Source organism: Scatophagus argus, chromosome 16 (genome assembly GCF_020382885.2).
Source record: "Scatophagus argus isolate fScaArg1 chromosome 16, fScaArg1.pri, whole genome shotgun sequence".
NCBI lineage: Eukaryota > Metazoa > Chordata > Actinopteri > Scatophagidae > Scatophagus > Scatophagus argus.
Genome location: NC_058508.1, coordinates 12,335,152 through 12,355,371, shown reverse-complemented (window position 1 = coordinate 12,355,371; position 20,220 = coordinate 12,335,152). Strand labels below are relative to the sequence as shown.

At 40.6% G+C, this 20,220-nt stretch overlaps 1 protein-coding gene across 8 annotated transcripts in view; it reads left to right on the top strand.

Annotated features, from left to right (window-relative positions):
- cep112 (centrosomal protein 112) overlaps positions 1–20,220 on the top strand; it is a 94,445-nt gene that overhangs the window by 9,711 nt on the left and 64,514 nt on the right. For all 8 annotated transcript variants that reach the window (XM_046414560.1, XM_046414559.1, XM_046414561.1 and 5 more), the window contains exons 7-15: positions 2,484–2,531; positions 2,645–2,719; positions 9,664–9,750; positions 13,102–13,201; positions 13,918–14,036; positions 14,575–14,718; positions 19,481–19,635; positions 19,858–19,987; positions 20,127–20,219. In XM_046414560.1, coding sequence (XP_046270516.1) covers positions 2,484–2,531; positions 2,645–2,719; positions 9,664–9,750; positions 13,102–13,201; positions 13,918–14,036; positions 14,575–14,718; positions 19,481–19,635; positions 19,858–19,987; positions 20,127–20,219 — 951 coding nt within the window. The remainder of the gene's footprint in view (positions 1–2,483; positions 2,532–2,644; positions 2,720–9,663; positions 9,751–13,101; positions 13,202–13,917; positions 14,037–14,574; positions 14,719–19,480; positions 19,636–19,857; positions 19,988–20,126; position 20,220) is intronic.

Below are 20,220 nucleotides of genomic sequence, written 5' to 3'. Positions count from 1 at the left end.
TCTACCTTGCTGTGTTTCACGCTTTAGCACTTTCCCCCCCTGTCTGTCCATCTATCTTTTCTCTGACTCTCCCTTATTCAGTACTGAGGTAATCTGAGGTATCTATCAGCAGACGTGAAGCCGTGCACTGCTCCGCTCTGCACTCCTCTGTGTTGCGATGCTGATAAGAGGCATTGCTTGGCAACGCTCCTCCAAGCCTGCATCTTTCAAATCAACAGATGTTCCTTCACACATAAGCACATGCAGACACACAAACCCTCTTCAAGTTTACAGAAGTTTTATAAATGCACTGCTTCAAAGCGCACGGCTCCTTCAAAATTTCACCACAGCCAAGGCTCACTCTTATCTAGAACATCTTTAGCTTTGCTTTAGATGTTCACAAGCAGTCCATATCAGTTTGTTCATTTCACCTCTAAAGTAATGAAGTCGATGCAGTCAGCATGGTGGACATACTGTACACTAAACAGCAGATTGCTTCAGACTCAGATAGGAGTTTCTTAAGGAGACACAAAACCTGAGTCAGCTGGACCACCATCTGTTTAATCTTTCAGTTGGTCTGTAGATGCAGGAACAGAGTTTTATCTGGAATGGGAGTTCAGAGTTACAGTAGAGTTAGGTGCGGCATACACTGATCTTTCTGTAAAGAAAACAAGAGCGTGTAAACTAAAGAAAATTGCATAAAACTTGGCCTATTTTTTCATACAACACAGAATTAAATGATAGTCCCTGCCACTTGGCTGTCCATTGTCTGTGGTTAGGTGGGTGTGCTGACAGCTTTCTCAACGCTAGTCCGAAGCTAGGAAGCCATCAATCACTGTGTGTTTGTTTGACTGGAGAGCCAGGCCTTGTGATGTGGAGTGTTGTTCCTCTTCTGCGTCCGTTCCTCCATCCATCCACGTCAGGTTCCGATGACAAAGGAGGCCGTGCCAGCTGTGAGGCTGGACAAACATGTGCACATAGGAACATGTGTGTGGGCACTCAGAAAAGAGTGTGTGCACAGACGTACATGTGCACTCAGTCCAAGTTTAGTATCATGCCGTGCCAGTATTACAACACAGCATTTAGTCTGCGTGTCTTCCTTGCCCTGTGGGCCGTGCTCAATCAAATCTGATGACTGGCTGTCTGTGGGTATAAAAAGAAATCCCATTCTTGTTTTCAGTCTGGGCACTAGTTTAGAAGAATATTGATTGATTCATCATTTGATAAATATGGATTTTTTTTATAGCTAGTGCCAGATTTAAATAGCAATTCATCTCATATCATGGCACACAGCATTGATGTTGTTCTGCACTGACTACGCTGTGTTATCTGTTGCTGTTGTGTGTGTGTGTGTGTGTGTGTGTTTTTTTCAGTGAGTGCATTTATTACAATCTACAATAAACCTGACTGTGTTCAAGCTGGATGTCTCCTTTTGTTGAGAGCTTACAGTATGTCAACTAACAAAACGTCTGACCTGTTTTTACCTCCATCACGCAGACTTAGTCAGGAGGCAGATTTACTTTCATCTATTTTACCTGTCACCGGCTTGCCCTGAAGCAACAGATTGTGACTTAATCCTAGTACAGTAGCTGCAACTATTTATTAGTATTAGTATTAGTATTACTATTTTTAGTCCCAGTATCTGAGGTTCTTTCGGGTCCTGTTCTCTCGTCTCCCATTTATTCTGGGTTAGCTTTGTGTGGGTTGTGCCACCTCACAACATTAAATCCTTTTTTTTTTTTTTTTCCAATGAATGAGTCCCTCACTACCCTTCTCGAACAACTCTTCCTCCTCGTTCTTGTCCTTCATCCGCATGTTGAAGAGATTAGCAACAGAACTGTTTACTGGGCGTCATTGCTGTCATCTCCAAAGTCAGCACTGCTGCTTTGAAAGGCCGTGATCTTGCCACTAGTTGGCAGCCCCTACAGACAGCCTCAGTGCATGACAGGAACACAGTATCATAGTGCAAGTTCATAAGAAAGTAATGGGGTCATAAACTAACGTCAAATAATGAAAGAAAAATAGTAGGTTGTCAACAGTTTGTGTCACAGTTAGTGAGCTGTATTGATGTAATGCCGCAGAGACACTTGGATTGTGAGCCTGTCTCTATGTTTCATATTATTATCAAAGAACATGCCATGGCAATCCATCCTTTGGCAAGGATGTATACACATGGATGTCTCCATCTGACAGTAAACTGACTGGGGATAGCTTACAGATTAGTGGTCCCGATTGTTGACAAAAGGACCATATCGGGACAGCAAAGCGAGGCTGAGAGTGGAAACGTAGCCGGCCACACACACAATGCCTTGAAGTAGCCCAATGCAATCTGTCTTTCTAAACAGACGAGAGTTGACGGAAGAGACTCTGGCCACAGAACCAGACTTTTGATGTGCTCCCCGCACTGTTTATGACAATCCAAGGGAGGAGGTTAGGTTCTGTTAGTGGTGACGCTTGAAGGAGGAGGAAAAAGAGTACTAAAGCTTTTCTGTTTGCTCTTTCAGATTGAAAACCCCAGGTATTTGCGAGAGAAGCCCATTCCCTTGTCTCCGGTAAGTTGTCAAGGGGTTCCTTGTTGTTTATTTATTATTATGTGGAAAAGAATGCTGTCTTTGAGCTCCTTGGTCATCTCATCACCTAATCTTGCTCCTATTTTTCTCTGTAGATTTTCAAGTCGAGCTTTGGGAGGAACAGCACCTTAGCTGATGATCAGGGTTCACATCTTGTACAGAACAAGGAGGTATGCACCACACAAAGCAAACCCCAACAGTACCTGAAAGCTTCCATGCATAATAAATATCATAATTCTGACACCAGTTCTTTGGATGTCAGACAGTACATGACATTTAAGAGCCTGCCCTTTACTTTATATCCATTCCAGTCAACATAAATCATTGCTACCCCGAGTTCAGTATGCTCAACATTTGTATAGAGGCATGTGTTGAATACATACAGGGGTTAAAGCTCCCTTGGCTGCTTTATGGCATTAAACGCCCCCACAGCCTTGTGCGTACATCTTCGCACATAGTTTGTATTGTTGAAATGGCCGAGGCCAGCGTTCCCCTCAGAAGACCAAAATAATGCCGGCTCCCAGTGATGACAGTTTTTTCCTTATGTGGATTTAAGCTGAAAATCCCATTCTGAAAGCATGCTTTGAAGTCCCTTCTGCCCCTCCCCACCTCGACCGAACCACCACTCACCCCCCCCCCCATCCGCCTTTACCCGCACTGTTAAATATAAAACTGAGCATGACTTGGCTGTAATAGCTGTGGCTTTTCATGTCTGCTCAGAGGGAAGCGCTCGAGTCAGTTAGATCGGCTTCACTAGGCGAGGGCAGAGAATGGAGGGAGAAAGGGCAGAAAGGAAGAAACAGACAGAGACATAACAGACAAGAGTGGTCTTGCTTATTGACCTGTCATAACAAAGATGTGTTTGTGACTGATAAAAGAGGATTCACATGCTTGGACACACACACACTCGCTTGTTACAAGTCCATCCAGCCAGTCGGTCTACCTGTGGACTGATATTGAATATAGCAACACAAATACGAAAACATTAAAGCAATGTCCAATGCTGTTTGATCCTGACTTAAACGAGCTGGCTGGCTACATACAGCTATGTGTGGAGGGAATATAAACTTATCACTTCTCAGAAGACCGTATTTAACCTCCACACCAGCTTAACTTTCATGTACACGGTGTTACCAGTTTATTATGTGTACACCGTTACAGTGCAGCCACGGCCGAGAGGTTTGAGAAGCGGCTTGTGACTGGAAGGTCACCACTTTGATTCCACCCCGGACTAGCAGGAAACATTTGGGTGTGGTGGAGTGATTGATCAATGTGTTTCAATCAGTGATGGGTTAAATGCAGAGAAAGAATTTTGGCGTATGTAAAAAATATACTGACAAAATAAAGTTTGAAGTTTGAAGTGAAGTTACAGTCTACAGTAATACAATCCAGTTCTACAGCCCTGCAACAAATTGTAGCATGTGACACTTATAATGATCAGTTTGTGCTACCGTTGAGTCAGAGGGTTTTCACTTTAACTTTACAGTCGTTTTTGAGGCTGCAGTTAATGATCTAGTGGTATAGCGATGGGGGATTTTAATACTATGTGCCCCTCTTGTATGTAAATAGTGTATAGTGTATATGGTGTACCGAATACTTCTCAGATTCAGAATCAGTTTAAATGTGGGTGGCATTGAATAAGAGCATACATTTTTAGGAGAGAAACTACAGGAACTGAGCTGGCCTGTCATTTCCACTGAGGCCAGAATGCTCTCAAAATGGGAACCAGTTCAGGAAAAGTCACAGTGAAACTTTGGGAGGGACACATTGGGAAATGAGAGGAAATGGTGCAGAACTAGAGTATTTTTTTCCTCCATGGTGCTTAGGTTTATATGTCGCCATCTGGCCAAAGTTTTCACATGTCCTGTAAAAAACATATATTTCAGCATCTCCTGGATGGATTGGTGCAAAATTTGGCACAAACATCAATAATTTCCCAGTGATCCTTTTGTATTGCCTTTGGTTAATCCCCTAACCACCAGTGAAATGTCTTAACCACAGTTTGATGGGTTGCCGTGAAAGTTTCATTACACGTTCATGTCTCCCTCAGGATAAATTGTGATCACTGTTCTGATCTTTCATGTTTTCATTTAGCCCCCAAATTTCAATTTCAGTTTCTATAGTACTGGAACTACTTGGTTTATGGCCTGATAATCCAATGATATTCCTGTCAGCCTCAGCTTTACATTATGTTTTGTGTAATTGTCAAATTTTAGCAAACTAACATGCTAAAGAATGTGAAGAACATGGTAAACATTATATGCTTGTTTAACATCAACATGTTATCATACTAGCAATGGCATTTTAAGTACAGCCTCACAGAGTCACTGCCATGGCTGATGAATCTAAAACCTTTTTGCACCAAAATGTTGCTACCAATATCTAATAGCAGTTGCCTTTGTCTTTTTTTTTCTCTGGTGTGTCAAGTTTGATGCCACAAAGAAAATAGGAAACAGTAGTTCAGTAACAGCAGAATTGGTGAGTGGCAGTGCTATGTTGGTTGCCTTTTTATTTCAGTCTATTTTTCAGATATCCAGGACTTCATCGCACATCTTAGCATTGCACTGGAAAAAGGACAAAAACTAGTGCTTCTACCTATGTGTCATGTTTTCATCACTGCCGATCCAAGTCGTTTGACCCAGAAATAAATGCCTATTGTAATATATGCCAGATGTTAGTGCGTGGTAGAGGGTTTTTTGACCATTGTGAGAGGGGATTCAGTCTTGTTTTCTACTCTGTTATCCAGAAGGCAGCTCTGATCCTGGTGTAAAGGTCTGGAAGTTCCCTTTTCACTGTACGCTCTGCATTGGGAATCGTAATAGGCCTGTGGTTTATGACATGCTGTTGTAAAGCTCCTTTTCTTTTAGTTTTTATCATTTAAGATGCTCCTGCTGATCATGTGTCTTGCGTCATCATTAGCAATTAAAAGAGTATTGTGTGGATAGGAACTCAGAACCGCACAGGATACAGCTGTGACCACACACGCACACATATCCAAACACAGAGTTTCCATATAGAAACCAATCCCACTTTAACCATATCATCCACAATAGCTACGATAAGCTTTTCTGCAGAACCATGGAAGCCTTGTCCAGCGCTGCTATTGCGTGGCTGTCTAGGCCTAATCCAGGAAATTATGGTGACATCACTTCCCTTAAATCCCCAAAGCCTAGTTGAAAATTTTACCCAGGTTTAAAGAGGTACACACGCCACATGTCACTAAGCTTGCGACAGCTTAACAAAAATCTCAGCTTTCACACCAAGCTCATCCTCCAGCTAAGCTATTCACTCATTGATAAGAATGCTGACTTCTCTTTTTCTATGAAATAATGAGTGGCAGCTGAGAAACTTCGCCACAAGCTGACGTTCCTTTGACTCACTTTGCTCAGACAGTGTGTTAGCTTATTGGTGAGTTGTGGAAAATGTCTCAATGGAGCAGCAAAGTCCGGCTAGTCTTTCAGCAACACCCTAGCAGTGCTCAGCATTATGAGGGCTGGGTCTTTCTTTGGAAATTCATTTAAATGGTGACTGATAAGTTGGGCTTGGCCATGGGCCGGAGTGATGTGGAGATACTGACAGGCTGATTAAAGCAACCCATCTTTCCTTTAAAGTTTGTGTGTGTGAGTGTGTGCGTTCTGTCTTCAAACTAACCCCTTGGTACCTGACCTCAGAGACTGTTGGCAGTAGGCACAGCATGGCAGATGAATGTGTTAGCATCAAGCAGCCACACTCTAATGGTCACAAGCCTCTGTCTGGGGATCAGGCCCCTTTGCTTTCCATTGCCATAATGATGCAGTCACTCTAATCTTAAAGATCCTCTGGGATAGAGCTTGAGTTCTCATCCTGTGATTTAGAGGGCCATAGCCTGTCTTATCTGAACGTTTTTCAAAGCTAAAAAAGAGCAAGCTAGTGAGCTTTAGTAGTATAAAGGGGACTAGTTCTGTCGCTTGGCTTTCAAGATGGTGCTTCAGGCTGGGAGACACAAGGGACCAGCACAGTTCCATAATGATAAAGTTGCTATTTAAAGCATTTCTGTCCTCTTTCCTTGATTCTTATCTACTTGATGTATTCATATTAGGAATTTGGAGTAATAATCTGTTTACTTACTCTATGTTTGGAAGTACCCTCCTCTAAAACTGAAGTTTTAATCCAGTCTTTCTATTTGGACAGACTACAGTAAATTAACTTATAGTCAGAATGTGGAAATGGCATCTAGCTGCTCCTCAGTAGATAGCAGAACGCTGCATACTGACTATCTTAGAGCATCTGTGTTTACTGAGGATGAAAGACGCACCAGGACATTGTAGATCTCAGGCAAGACGAAGAAGACGCACAAACGCAACCTTGCTTTGTGAAGCCCAAACAGTTAGCATACGTTTTGTGAGCACATCCCCCTGAGGAAAAAGGCCTTGACCCTGCGTCGGCTTTGAGAACAGAAAAAGCAACTGTTTCCATCTTCTTCTGGCATTCCCTCTCTCATACCCCCTCCCCACGCCATTTCCTCCCTCTCATCCTTTCAAGAGCGAAGTGTCAAAAAACATGGCATCTTACAGCGTTTGCTACAACTCTGAAGAAGAGAAGAGGGGGGGAAAAAAAGCTGTACCACCCAGTCAGGCTGATTGAAGGCATCTCAGACGCCTTAGGTGTACGACATTCCTCCTCCTCCTTCCTTCACTGATGCCTTTATAAACAAGTTTCAAACGCCCCTGATCTAGTTTGACAAACTTTCTCCAAAGAGCATTTGAAGAGGGGATGAGAAAGTGACACCCCCACATGTGCTTTTTTATTTATTTATTTATTTATTTATTTTTTTGGGCGGCAGAATCAGGTCTCCTCTTCTGCTTTTCAATCACTGCCATCTCTTTCTCTGTCTCTCTTTTTCTCTCTCCCTTGCATTTTTCTTTCTACTCTGACAGGTCTCCTGTGGTCCCCTCGTTGCACAAGAAATGTTTGTTAAAAGGTAGAAGAAAGATATAGAACACTTAACAGAGCTTTGTCAAGGATACAGTGTATAAATGTAGCATGTGGTTATGACAAGGACATCTAGAAGGTAATTTTGTGCATCTTAGTTAGACTTTTATTTTTTTTGTTTGCGCACAAAATTGTCATCTAAAGTGAAGCGCTTGCATTCTCATAAAATCTATAAACCCAAAGCATGGATACACATCTCTAACATCCTCTCTGCATTGTATCGTATCAATATTTATACACGCAAACCATATTGTAATTGAATCATATTTCCAGTCAGGCTTTTGACTTACACCAAGAGAAGGTCTGATGTGGTTTGACTGTGCCCAGTAATGCTGTGGGTATTTTTTTACTTAATTATTTTGATGACTAAAACAAACAAGAGCTGGCTTTGGTGTGCTGGTAACCACAGACATGTTCACACACCCAAGCACACTTTGAAAGGAAGAACATTGTCGCCCTGCTGCAGGGTTGATTAACACACCAGAACAGACAGTGACTAAACATGAGCAGTGACATCAAAGGAAATGGCCAGTCATCTGTCTGTCAAAGGTTTTCTGTGTAATTCCATGTGCTGTGTGTTTGTGAGTGGAAACATCTTGTGTGTAATGTGTAACAAACCAAATAGAAAGCTAGAACAATCAAACAGTTTAAAGGTGCAATATGACATATCTATTTAAGAATTGTAATTAAAAAAAATAAAAAAGACAACAATAAAATAGCTAAAATTATCAACAGCATTATCAACAACATTTTGTCAAAGATGTTTATGTACTGTGTTGCCGAGATATCTACTGATATCTATTTGTTTGGATTGACCTCTGACAGGTGTCCCGTTCTTACTTATTACACCTTTAAGATAAAAGATAAAAGATAAAATAAATAAATGTAGCAGATAAAAGCAGCATGACATTTACGGGAAATAGAGTGCACTTTAAATTTAAATTTAAATTAAACTTTAGATTAAAGTGTACTTGATAATGGCTGATTGTGATTTTTGCTGGTTTGGTTTATTAACTATGCAGTACATCCACAGGCCACAAAATAAGGACTCTAAACACTTTCATGCTTACCATAGGATAAAGCCCTTTTACTTTTTTCATAACAACATGTTATTTTTCTCTGGCACACCCTCAGGAAAAAACTTGACTTTTTTTGCCCCATTAGTGGTAAGACTTTGAGAAGAGAAAAACTGTCTCTCCCGTTTTTCAGCACCAAACTATGTTTTCCAGTGTGTAATAATGGCTGCATTGGCTGTTCTTAGCTAACTGTTATCCTCGCAGGATTCTTTCAGCTAATCACTTACCTCATACAATATTAAAAAATATGTCATTTAATGTTATTGCTGACAAATGCAATCGTACAAAGGAACGCCAAACATTGTAATAATAAAATATTATCATACAAGTCTGCCAGGGATGTGATAATTATTTTCGAGAAAAGTTGAATGACTAATAGTTCGTTTTGCATAAAAAGACCATAAATGATGAAAAACAAAGAGAAATTTTCTTAGTAAATTATGGTATGTGATGAGTAAGTCATCACTTATTTGACTGAGACCGAGAAGCCCTCTAGTTTTAGGAGATCTGTTCCACTGTCTATCTGCCAACGCTGAATTTTGATCCTCTGAAAATACTGTGTTCAAGTGAAAACACACACACACACAAACACACAGGATTTTACTTTGTTTTGCTTACTATAGACTAAGTGGAGATTGCTAACACACACACACACACACACACACGCACGCTTGCATATGCTGTTGAGTACATCTCAGCTTCGCACTTGAAGCTCTACATGTGGATAAATATTTTTAAATGTTAATGTGGTTTATTTCATCATCAGCCACATTTGTGTACAAGACAGGATGTGGTATATATTCTTTCACCCAGATTTATCTTATCTCCTTTATCCTGTCACTCTGTATGATTTTTTTTTCCCCCCAAAACATCTCTCTCTCCAGGCAACAAAGGCATTGTTGCCTGGTAATAACTAATATTTTCATGCCTCAAGAAAATATTTTAATTCATTTCATATATGAAAATACAAACTGATTCACTAGAATGTTAAAAGTGCTTTAGAAGTGCATTGTTTTGCATATACTGTTATTACTGTTATGACATTTGTTTTGTGTGTGTGTTCCCAGACTGAAATGAAGTTCAAAGTTCTGGAGGCCAAGCACCAGGAGGAGAAACTGAGGATGCAGCAGAAGCATGATGCATATGTTGAGAAAGTAAGAATCACAATTGAAGTATTGTGTAATTGAGTATTCTGCCAGCAGCAGCTACCTTTGGAGATGGATAGTTTGCCGTTATAAACCATTTGGTACTTACAGTTTGTTGTGTATGAGAATGGGCATATTGATTTCTAATGGTAGCGATTTCCTAGCCTAGCCGTTAATGTGATCGCTCATGAAAACTAGTTAACCTGCGTTATGGTGCCCATCATTGACTCTTGATTCCATTTGGTGGCTGATGAAAAGGAAAGGATGCAAGTCTTTTCTCATTGCCCCATCCTGCAAATAATCAGCTCTTCAAGGCTCTTTGTCAACTGGTGAAAATAGTGGTAAAGCTGGTTCATTTCACATGAGGTGCCCGTCAGTTAGGCTGCAGATCAAGCACCTGGGATCTGTCACATCCTCGCTATGACTTTCCTTTGCTGCCACAGAAGCTTTTAATAAAAACAGAGAAAACACTCCAATTTTCTTTCCACTTTAAGACGCCTATTGCTTCTTTGTGTTTGACAAGAGACAGGATGACAGCCAGCTCTCTCTCCCTCTCTTTAATTACATACAGATTGTGAGTTATGTCCGATTTAATTTCCTCAGAATTTTACTCACTATTCCCTCTAATGGCTTCAAAGGTGGACTGATTCAGGGGTGCACTTTGCTGAGCCTGATGGGGAGGAAGGCAAGCTAGGTTTAGTTTTAATTAGTCTCCCTATGAATAATGTATAAGCTGCTGAAAGGCTACTGGTCATTGTCCCCCTGTTTGAAATAGAGGGGTTAATGATCCAACAGGCCTCAGTGTTGTATGCTAGTGGCTGTGAATCAGTACTGTTTGTAGTTTTAAAATTTTTAATAACCTCAGGTGACCACGCACATCTTAATGCATTTTTTTTTCTTAATGTGCTAATGATTAGAGATGAGCAGCAGACTACAGTGTACACCACAAAGCAATGGATGGTAATTCATAACAGTATTTTGTTTTAAATACCATTTGAATTAAATTCAAATTTATGAAATTTTTTTAATCAAATTTCCTTCTGTTTGTCTGTATGTGCAGGAGGTATGCTCATGTTCTAACTCTAGCGTTTATGTGCCTTCTTCCCCAGTTCAGTTACTCCATTCACTGATAATTTTGGCTAAATTCATGGAAAAATTAGGCTAGATTCCCCCCCTGCATTAGGATGTCTTATAAAAGCCTAAAATGGGCACCCTAAAAGCTGTCATTTCCCACCGTGTAATGCACTCTCCCTGGACCTGACACTGTGTCACCGCCTTGCCTGGTGGACCCCTAAAAAGACAACAGTCTTTCTGGGGTGGTGAAATGTAAATAATTGGGTATCCTGTGAACTTTGCTCCATTCACACCATCCTCCTTTCATCTCTCCATCCCATCCACACAGCGCATGACTGGTCTGGCAACTAAGTGCACTCGGATAGAACAAAATGCTAGAAAGGGAAAAAGTCTTTTGGGTCTTTGGGACAGGTTTTGATGGTAAAAGCAAGGGTCAAGGATCAAGGTAATTTATTTGTCTGTAAAAAGCAATGGGTAGAAGATTAGTAGCCCCTTCATGCTACATACATAGAACATAGACACAGGTAATTATATTTAGAATAGACCAAAAACAAAGAAAATAGAGCAATGTATATTAATTTATATGTATATTCACTACAGGGCACAAAACTGTGCATATTCTAAATAGGCATCTGGGTGAGTGTAAACGTAGCTGGCATCTTCAAATTATCTGCCAAAAATCTGCCTCCCGTTATCCTGCCGGAGTCCTGCGCTCTGCTCAGAACATGGCTTCACTCCTCACGTGCAACCTCTTGATCCAGCAAGTTGTGGCGAAGACAGGTGTCTATAAACATGTGGGCACAAAAGTGTGATTTTTAATGTCTTGGCCCGCTTTAATCCCCTGTCATCCATTTCACTTCCCTGTGACTGGACATTAGCCAATGGCAACTTAAAGTCTGAGCTGGGCCAGCATGGCTTCCATCCTAGTTTTCTTTCCTCTCCTCTTGAGGAGGACCAGCTGGTCTGGTTAAATGTTTCAGAGGCACCATTCATTTTCAGTCAAAAAATGATTGTTTTATTAATATGATGGGCATCATGATCAGTTTTGCTTTACAACAGCTTTAGATTAACACTTTACGTAGTTGACTTCATTGTGACCCTGCCAACTGCTCGGTCCTGCTTGGATAAAGTGATATAGAAAAGGATGGATGGATGGACTTCATTGTGAGATAAGGTAACATGATATTAAGACAGTTCACTGTGAGCATGCATTGTACCATAATATAAAAAACTATGTGGGCAGTAAACTGCTTTTGGGAGTTTGTTTGGAACCTGTTAAAAATGTGTAATAGATACTCCCTTCGACCAACTGCATAGTGTACATCCTGTATATATGTGCATTATGCAGGTGAGCCATGACACCTACTTCTTCCACACGGAGAGTGCTAGGCTCTGTTTTTATTCTGGAGCTCCAGCTCTCCGTAGCCTAATTTAACTAATTACACACAGGTGGCAGCAGCAAACAGATGCAGTTACCTCATCACACTTCAGCACAGGTGGTTAACTCAGATGCCATTTCTCTCGGTTAGCCCATGGTCTCGTAAGTATTAGATAGGCGTTTGGAACATGAAGTCTCGTCAGGTCAATACAGTGAGTTATGTATATACAACATGTTTCCTATGCATATAAATTACTATTTTGTTTACATCAAATGATTGAGAATAAAGGGCTGTTGATGCAGCCTTCATAAACATTAGTAATGTGAATAAACCTTTAACCTCATCAACAAACACTGATTATTTAGATGTTGTCATTTCGTCTATTAATGCCTTTTTAATAGATCTGCCATTCACTTTAATTTTCCTTGTGGAGTTTTCCATTAAACAAACAAAGGTTTCTGTTTACTTTCAGCATTTTTCAGCTAAACATATGTATACCCTTTAGGCCGAACAAACAAGCTTAATGGCTTTTCTTCTTCTTAAAACTGTGAATCCTGCATCATTTACATTTTATGCTCACTTGGTAGCAAACATTGTCTCTCTTACCTTGCTGGTGCATTGCTGCTTTTCTTGGTGCAGCCTTTAGAACACTGTAAACCAGTGGTCACAAACTCCTCAGGATGCCTTTAAGAGTGATTCCAGCATCTGTATTCCATTTTGTTTAAATTTGGCTCATAATTAGTATCTTTAAATGAAAACCTGTCTGTTGAAAGATTTGATAGCTACTGGTGAAATTAAAAAGCTTCAATACTTTAACAAGAGCCACCACAATGTATGCAAGACAGCCATTTTCTCAACAATTAAAAAAAAGCATCTGTTTAAAAACAGTCTGCCTTTTCCTCCTTAGATTCTGGACCGAAAGAATGGTGAGATTGAGGAGATGAAGAGGATGTACCGGGCCAAGCAGAAAGAATCGGAGGAGATTATCCATAAGCTGGAGAAGAAAGGTGAGAGGTCACAGGATTGCAGGGGTAACTGGAAGGATGTTTATACTAGTGTCTCTGAACACTCAGCGTAAAAAGCCCAAAAAGATACAATTCCAGAAGAGACTGCGCTGGTGAGGAGTGACGTTTTCCAGCTGTGCTGCCACTCACTAAAGTTTAATCTCATAATGTGTGCCTTTTTGTTCGTGCTTATTTTCTTCTGCCGTGTTCCTGTCTCACTCCCCTGTGTTCTTTCGTCTATCTCTAAAATTATTTCTACTTACTATAAAGCAAGGAATCTTTGTCTGTCTGTATGCCCTCTGAATATCTTCAGAACCATTCATCCAATCTACGTCACATTTGTCTAAATCAATTAAGTTTAGACAAATCTACTAATTGAAAAAACGCAATACATTAGGTTAATCAATTAAAAAAAATGAATCATTAGGTGTACTCATGCACTACATTATGCTCAGAGCCATGTAGAGAAGGGTTGAGTTAACCCTCTCTCTCTCAACAGGTCTGATTGTGATAAGCCTACACAGGCCAAGCAGTCCTGGCAAAGATAAGCGCTACTGGCGATTTTATAGAAGCAATATCTTTATTGACATTGATTTACTGACAGTGCATCAATGAGCATAAATATATGTCTGTGTGTGTATGTGTGGGTCCATCTGCTTACATACCCTGAGGCAGGGCCTGACTGCTCTTTGTGTGTGTCTGTGTGCGCTCTCCCACAGTTCAAAGTGTGCTGCGAGAATCCCAGGTCATCTGCGAGAGCAAAGAGAAGCAGATTGCTGAGCTGAAGAAGATGTCTGATCAGAGCACCGATTCCATAAAAAACGAGTGGGAGAAGAAGGTATGACGAAATGTTGAAGGGCTTGGATATTCTGCTGCCCAGCCCCCCTGTAAGCAGCCCTGAGCCAGAGGAAGACCATTTGATAGTGTGAGACAAGCAGGCAGGCTCTGCTATACTGCCATAAAATTCTTCTGCTTTTATGCTGTGTTTAAGTTAGTATGCTTTTTTTTTAGTGATGAAAAATAAATGCTCTTTGCCCTGGGTAAATTGTGTTTTCACTCCTGATTGCTCAAGCTAACAGAGCTGCTGGGGCTCAGTAAGATCCCAAAGAGATTTCCACTCATGTCTTCTGGGTCACTTAACACAAGATGAGCAATTTTGTTGAGCTATTTTCTAATAATAGTTATAACACAATATGTAAAGTATAATTTAAAAAGATACACTTAACCATGTGAATTTTGTTTATCCCCTTCCAATGAGCAAGAAATTCACAAAATGAGAAATTATAAAACAGTGACAGAAGAAATAGAGCAAAGTAATCGTACAAATACGGAGAAAAGATCTGCAAGTAATATGTAGTTATTCTGTGCTCTTCCAGCTGCATGCTGCTGTGACAGAGATGGAGCAAGAAAAGTTTGAATTGCAGAAGAAACACACTGAGAACATTCAGGAGCTGCTGGAGGACACCAACACCAGGCTGGCCAACATGGAGGCTGAATATAATACTCGGTCACAGGCAACTGTAAGTAAAGTAAAAGGCACTTGTGTGTGTGTGTTTTGTGTTTAGATATTTATCAAGCTGAAGGAAACTTTACTTTGTCAGTACATTGCGTGTATATGAGACAATTTTGCCTGTGGTTGACTCTGAACAGCATCAAACTGTAACAGTTTGAATCTTTCTTAACTTTACCCAGACCTCATATAACATGATTTAACTTAATATGTTATATTGGATTGGTATACTCATGTTTATTCCATCTGTCTGTAATCATAACCTTATACCAAAGGGAATGAGAATGAGCAGCTTTAGAGAGAATATTCGCTTGCTGCTATTTAGGAGATTCATGTTAAACAGCAGCAGGAGTTTTGAGTGTTCAGACACTTAAAGTGGGCAGATTATGTTGCATACCCAATACCAGACTGGAACAAACAGGATTTTGGGTGACAGGATGGGTGTATTTTTACGTAAAAGTCGTGCTTTTTTAGTTCTGAGAATTTACTCCCATACCTTTAATTATAGAATAGTGACCTACACCGATGGCTCAAATGAAGGGAGTCATCCTGTAACCTCTGGGCGAGAATGACTGTCATATCATCTTTATAAAGTTCTTTGATCCAAGTGTGTATTAAATCTTATACATGGGAGTGGTTGTACTCAGAGATGTGCATGCACACATGCGTACACGTACCTCCCAAAGCAACAGTTTCTTTGATGTCATATGAAAAGACTTTGCTTTTAAGTGGGATCATGCACATTTCATTAGTGGGGACTATCAACACCAGAGGCCAGGCGATTGCACTGCCTCATATATAGCATTGTTACCAGTATCAGCATTCATGGCCTGTCATACACATGCACATATTGCTTCTGGCCTTAATCTGTCAGCAGGCCCACATTTAAGAAGCATCAAATATTGGACAGTGCAGGGCCAGTGGTAAGGCCCCTCTTTTAATAATTAAGGACAGACAAGGCCCCAGAGAATGAAAAGAGCCCTCTGTCACTGTATATTAGCTCTTCTCCTGCTGTGAGTTTAGGCTGACCTGCAAACACACACACACACACGCCTTGAATTTCAAAGTGGATTTTATCTCAGGTGAATTATTACAGCACCCTTACGTCGTGTTTGGTGTCTCTGAGCTTAATCCTTTCAAAGCAATATTGTCTTGTGCTCTTTTATTGTGAAAAGGTCTGTCTTTCAACCTTCAGGACATCAGTCTGAAGGCCTGAGTTTATTCAGTATGCACACGTTTTGTGCTTGTAGAATATTCTGTTCTCCTCCTTTGACCTTAGCTAGAAGCTAGGAGCTTGTGTAGCCGTAAGCATTTGGTTTATTTGTTATATTATACTACATGCCTATCTGTTTCAGGCCACTGCTATCTTTCTGTTTACTATGTGGGGGAGATGTAGCTGCTTAATAAAAGTTCAAATCCAGGACACAATGTGAAAAGTTTACTCAGTTCACATGAAAACTGTGCAAGCCAAGACAAACTCAGATCGATGATTCGTGTTCATTCAAATACGGCCCACTGGATCTGGTTTAAAAACAGTGAAATGAAGAATGTTCATCTACCCATCTTTACCTGGTTGAATTTCTATGCAGTGCAGATCAAAGATCTCACAAGGGGCTAACAGATATGTCAGATGTTGTTATTTTTGGATGTTATCTCTGCACAGGACAGAGCAGACAGAGTGACTGAGTACGTGTTTGAAAATAAAGACATGCTGATATATGCCTAGGCACCAGCCAGACTCTTGACTGTACTCTTAACTGTTCATGCATGTCCCTATCCAAAGCACTGATAATGGAAAGATAATTCATATTGTTTAGTGATCAAAGATAAACTAATATCCCATACCTGGTAGTCAATAGTATTTTTTTTTGTCTGCAGTCGCTCTGAGGGTGTACAATATAACTATGAAACTAGCTCCCAGTTTTTTTCTTGTTTTTGTGCCTGAACACTAAAATTAGTTTTTGTTATATGGTGATATCAGCTGTAGAAAACAGTTTATGTCTATATAAATAGTTTCACAACCACAATTACAAAAAAACTGTAATACTGGAAAGCAGAATGCAGTGATTTCCAAATCCTTATATTCAGTTGAGTACAATAGAAAAACAAGATATTCAGTGTTTAAAGACGACACATCCCTACTTCTTCCCTCTGTACAAAAATGAAGCCAAAATATCTGGATACAAGCACTGCCGTCTTGTGCTGATTCACATTGGAGCTCAAAACTATGGAGTAGTAATAGGGCAGTGGAGCTGCTGTATCAAGTTGCCACTCAAACATGCACCTGACCCAATCATGAGCAGCACTCAGCTGTCAGTCGCGACATTTCACCTTATGAGCTTACTAAACTTATCAGAAAAACGAACACTTGAACATACATTGATGTGTCCCTTCTGCTAACATGATGGGGAAAGGGTTTATGACCTGCATTGGAACCAGCCACCATGGGGCAATCAAGATGTTTTGACTTCACTTGGGGAGCTCTCATGTCGTTCATCTTTATATACATTTGTTCAAGCTGATAAACTTCATTGTTTTTTGCTTTTGAAACACAGTATTCATGCATACACACAGCCTGACAATCCTCAGGAGATGAGTGATGCAGGCTGTCATCCAGTGGCTGGCTATTGTTGATACAAAAAAATAAGGATCATCCATCAATCTGTTGACTTTTTTTCTTAGAAATAACATGACCCCCCCCCCTCTCCATCTTCAAAGACTTAATCACTTCCAAAACTCTGACTGGGACAGAGGGTCTTAACATAGCTTATATAGTTTGCACTTCACACCTTGTAATTCTCCACCTAAAACACCTAATTAGGAGACATAATTTGCTCCATCTGAGTGTGTCCAGGTGTGCCCAGTCTGGTCTCAGTGTGGTGAGGTGCTTCTTCTCATCTCCTGCCAGAGACATAAGTGTCAGCATGCGTCCTAGCACAACACAAGCCCCTTGTTTCTTTTCTTAGTACTCCACACTGAAAAATCTCTCTCACCAGCCTTGCCGGGCGCTGCTCTTGTACCTTTTTCAAACATACTGCTCCCTCCTCTGCCATCATTCCACCTCCTGTCATCAACAGCCTCTGTCATCATATAGATGGACTAGCACACTCCATCTTTAATCAGCACCCCGTCATCACCTTTATCAGCATGCCCACATTGCATTCCACGCTGTCACACGTGCGCACGCACACATAAAGACACACGCACTTTCTGGGGAACTGTATGCAGTGAGTGGACGTTTCTTTTCATCAAATCGGTGCCGGAAGAAGCTGTTTGCATCAGCTGAGCCTTGTTCATTGTCTTTATTGAAAATCAGAACCCCGACTGAGATTTTGATATTTGCCTTTAAAATAACTCAGCAGTGCAGGTGTAGAGTGAAGTCATCTAATTTTAGTCTCAACACATGTGACCAGTTTTGGTTTTTTGTTTGTTTGTTTGTTTGTTTTAACACGATTTCCGCTACAGTTTTTTTTTTTTTTGCATGAAGATTTTCTCACATCTACTCGGTCGGTTATGTTGAACACATTAGATTTATGTCCTCCTATCTTACATTTTCATTTCACCAGAAATGTGTTTCATATAAGCCCTGTGCTTTTTCACGTTCAGGTGTGGTAAATAAAACGTGGTGTGTAGGAGAAGACTTGTGCAACATATTTCAGGTTGGATGGACTCCTTGCGCTGAAGCCCACACTTTTTCGCATCTTGCTGTGTGTTCATTGTTAGAGTAAGAAAGAGCAGAAGATACAAACAAAGCAGGGACCTGCTGTTCAAAACATTTCTCCACAGCACCCTGTGTGATCAGAAAGATTTTTTTTTAGCAGTTGAGACTTCAATGAACCTTTTACACTTGGAATTTATTTATTGTTGTGTAGGGTTAGTTGAAAGATCCAGTAAGGTCAAATAGTTAACTTGGATTTTTACAGCTTTTGAAACTTTTCAAAGGCACAGCAGTTGACTTTAGAAACTGCTGCAGTTGGGCTTTTGTAGACTGGATGAACAAAACAGACAGAAATATTTTTCACTTGATATGATGTAGCATTGAAAGGGTTTCTGTGGGTTTGACCTTTGCAACTGTTTGTACAGAGAAGATGTTTTTGTCTTTGATGACTCACAGATCTTTGGAGAATACCCGTGCAAAACAGTCTTTTTTTAAGTCCAGCACTAGCTTTTGACTAAATAACTTGAGCAGTAAGTATCCTTAATTTCTATGCTGTATAGGCTGTTCATAACTGCCATTAACAAGCAATTTGGGTTGGCCAGTCACAAGTGTGCAGCTCCAACCACATCAATTCACACCTTTACAGTGTGTCTTGACATGTTTCTCAAATGCTTGTTGTTTTTAACTGGTGGACCGGTGGTAGCCAACACACTGGGAGTGTGGGGGACTTTCTCTACTAGTGACAAAGAAGTTTCCTATATTGGTTTCTGTCCTATTGTATATTTATCATGACAAGCTGATGTTAAATATACAAGAAGACACTAATGATTAAGAATTTGACATTTTTAAAAAGTTTGTTAAGTTGAATCTCAACGCATCCTGAGTGCATCTTAAGCTTCACACCTGTACTTAGAGCTGGAATACACTTGTGATTGAAGCGCTCAGGATGGATGTTGTTAACACGGCCATACACTCAAGGATCAAGTCAAAGAGGTGGTGAGAGTTCTGTGTCTGACTTCACTGTGGGCACATGCGGTTTCCTGACCCATGACATTTTTCTCAAGCAGGTTAAAACTGTTTGGTTTAGTGGTTTTTGTGTATGTTTGTGGTTCAGGAGCAAACAGTGCGTGAGCTGGAGCTGCGAGTAAAACAGCACTGTCTGGACGTGGAGAAGGGAAACGCACTACGTCAAAAGGTGACACAGGAGAAGGCCCATTTGGAGATCCACGTTGCGTCCCTCAGTGCAGAACTGCAGGAGGCCAACAGACGGTATGTGAAATCAGGAGGATTAAGGACGGAGAAACTTGTGGAAAAGAGGGATATTTTTCCAAGAAGTTCATCATCTTTATTGTGAAATATGTGCTTGAGGTCTTGAGGAATCTGTCAACTGTAATTCATATGAATCTACAGTAATTATTAATTGGTGATGTTGGAACAAGGACAGATCGGTGTACATTTTAATCACCTTGTCTTATTCTGAACTGTCCTCAGAAATATGATTCTGCAGAAGGAGAAGGAGCAGAAGAGCGAGCAACACGAGCAGACTGTGCAGAAGCTCTTGTCCAAACATGAGACTGACATGAGCCACTTACATCAGGAACATGCTCTTTCTGCTGCTAAGGTCCACATTACCACAGCATCTTGCCATGGATCTCACTATCAACTTGTTACATTAACTCTTGATGCAAAATACTCAGCTGCACCAACTTAAGCTGCATTTTCTTCTTTTTACCAATGTTCTCGTTATTTGTCTCTTCCAGGCCTCTGAGGTGATGGAGGACTTTGAGAAAACCATAGCTCAGCTTAAACAGCAGCTCCTGGATAGTGAACATCGAAGACAACAACAAGTCAGAG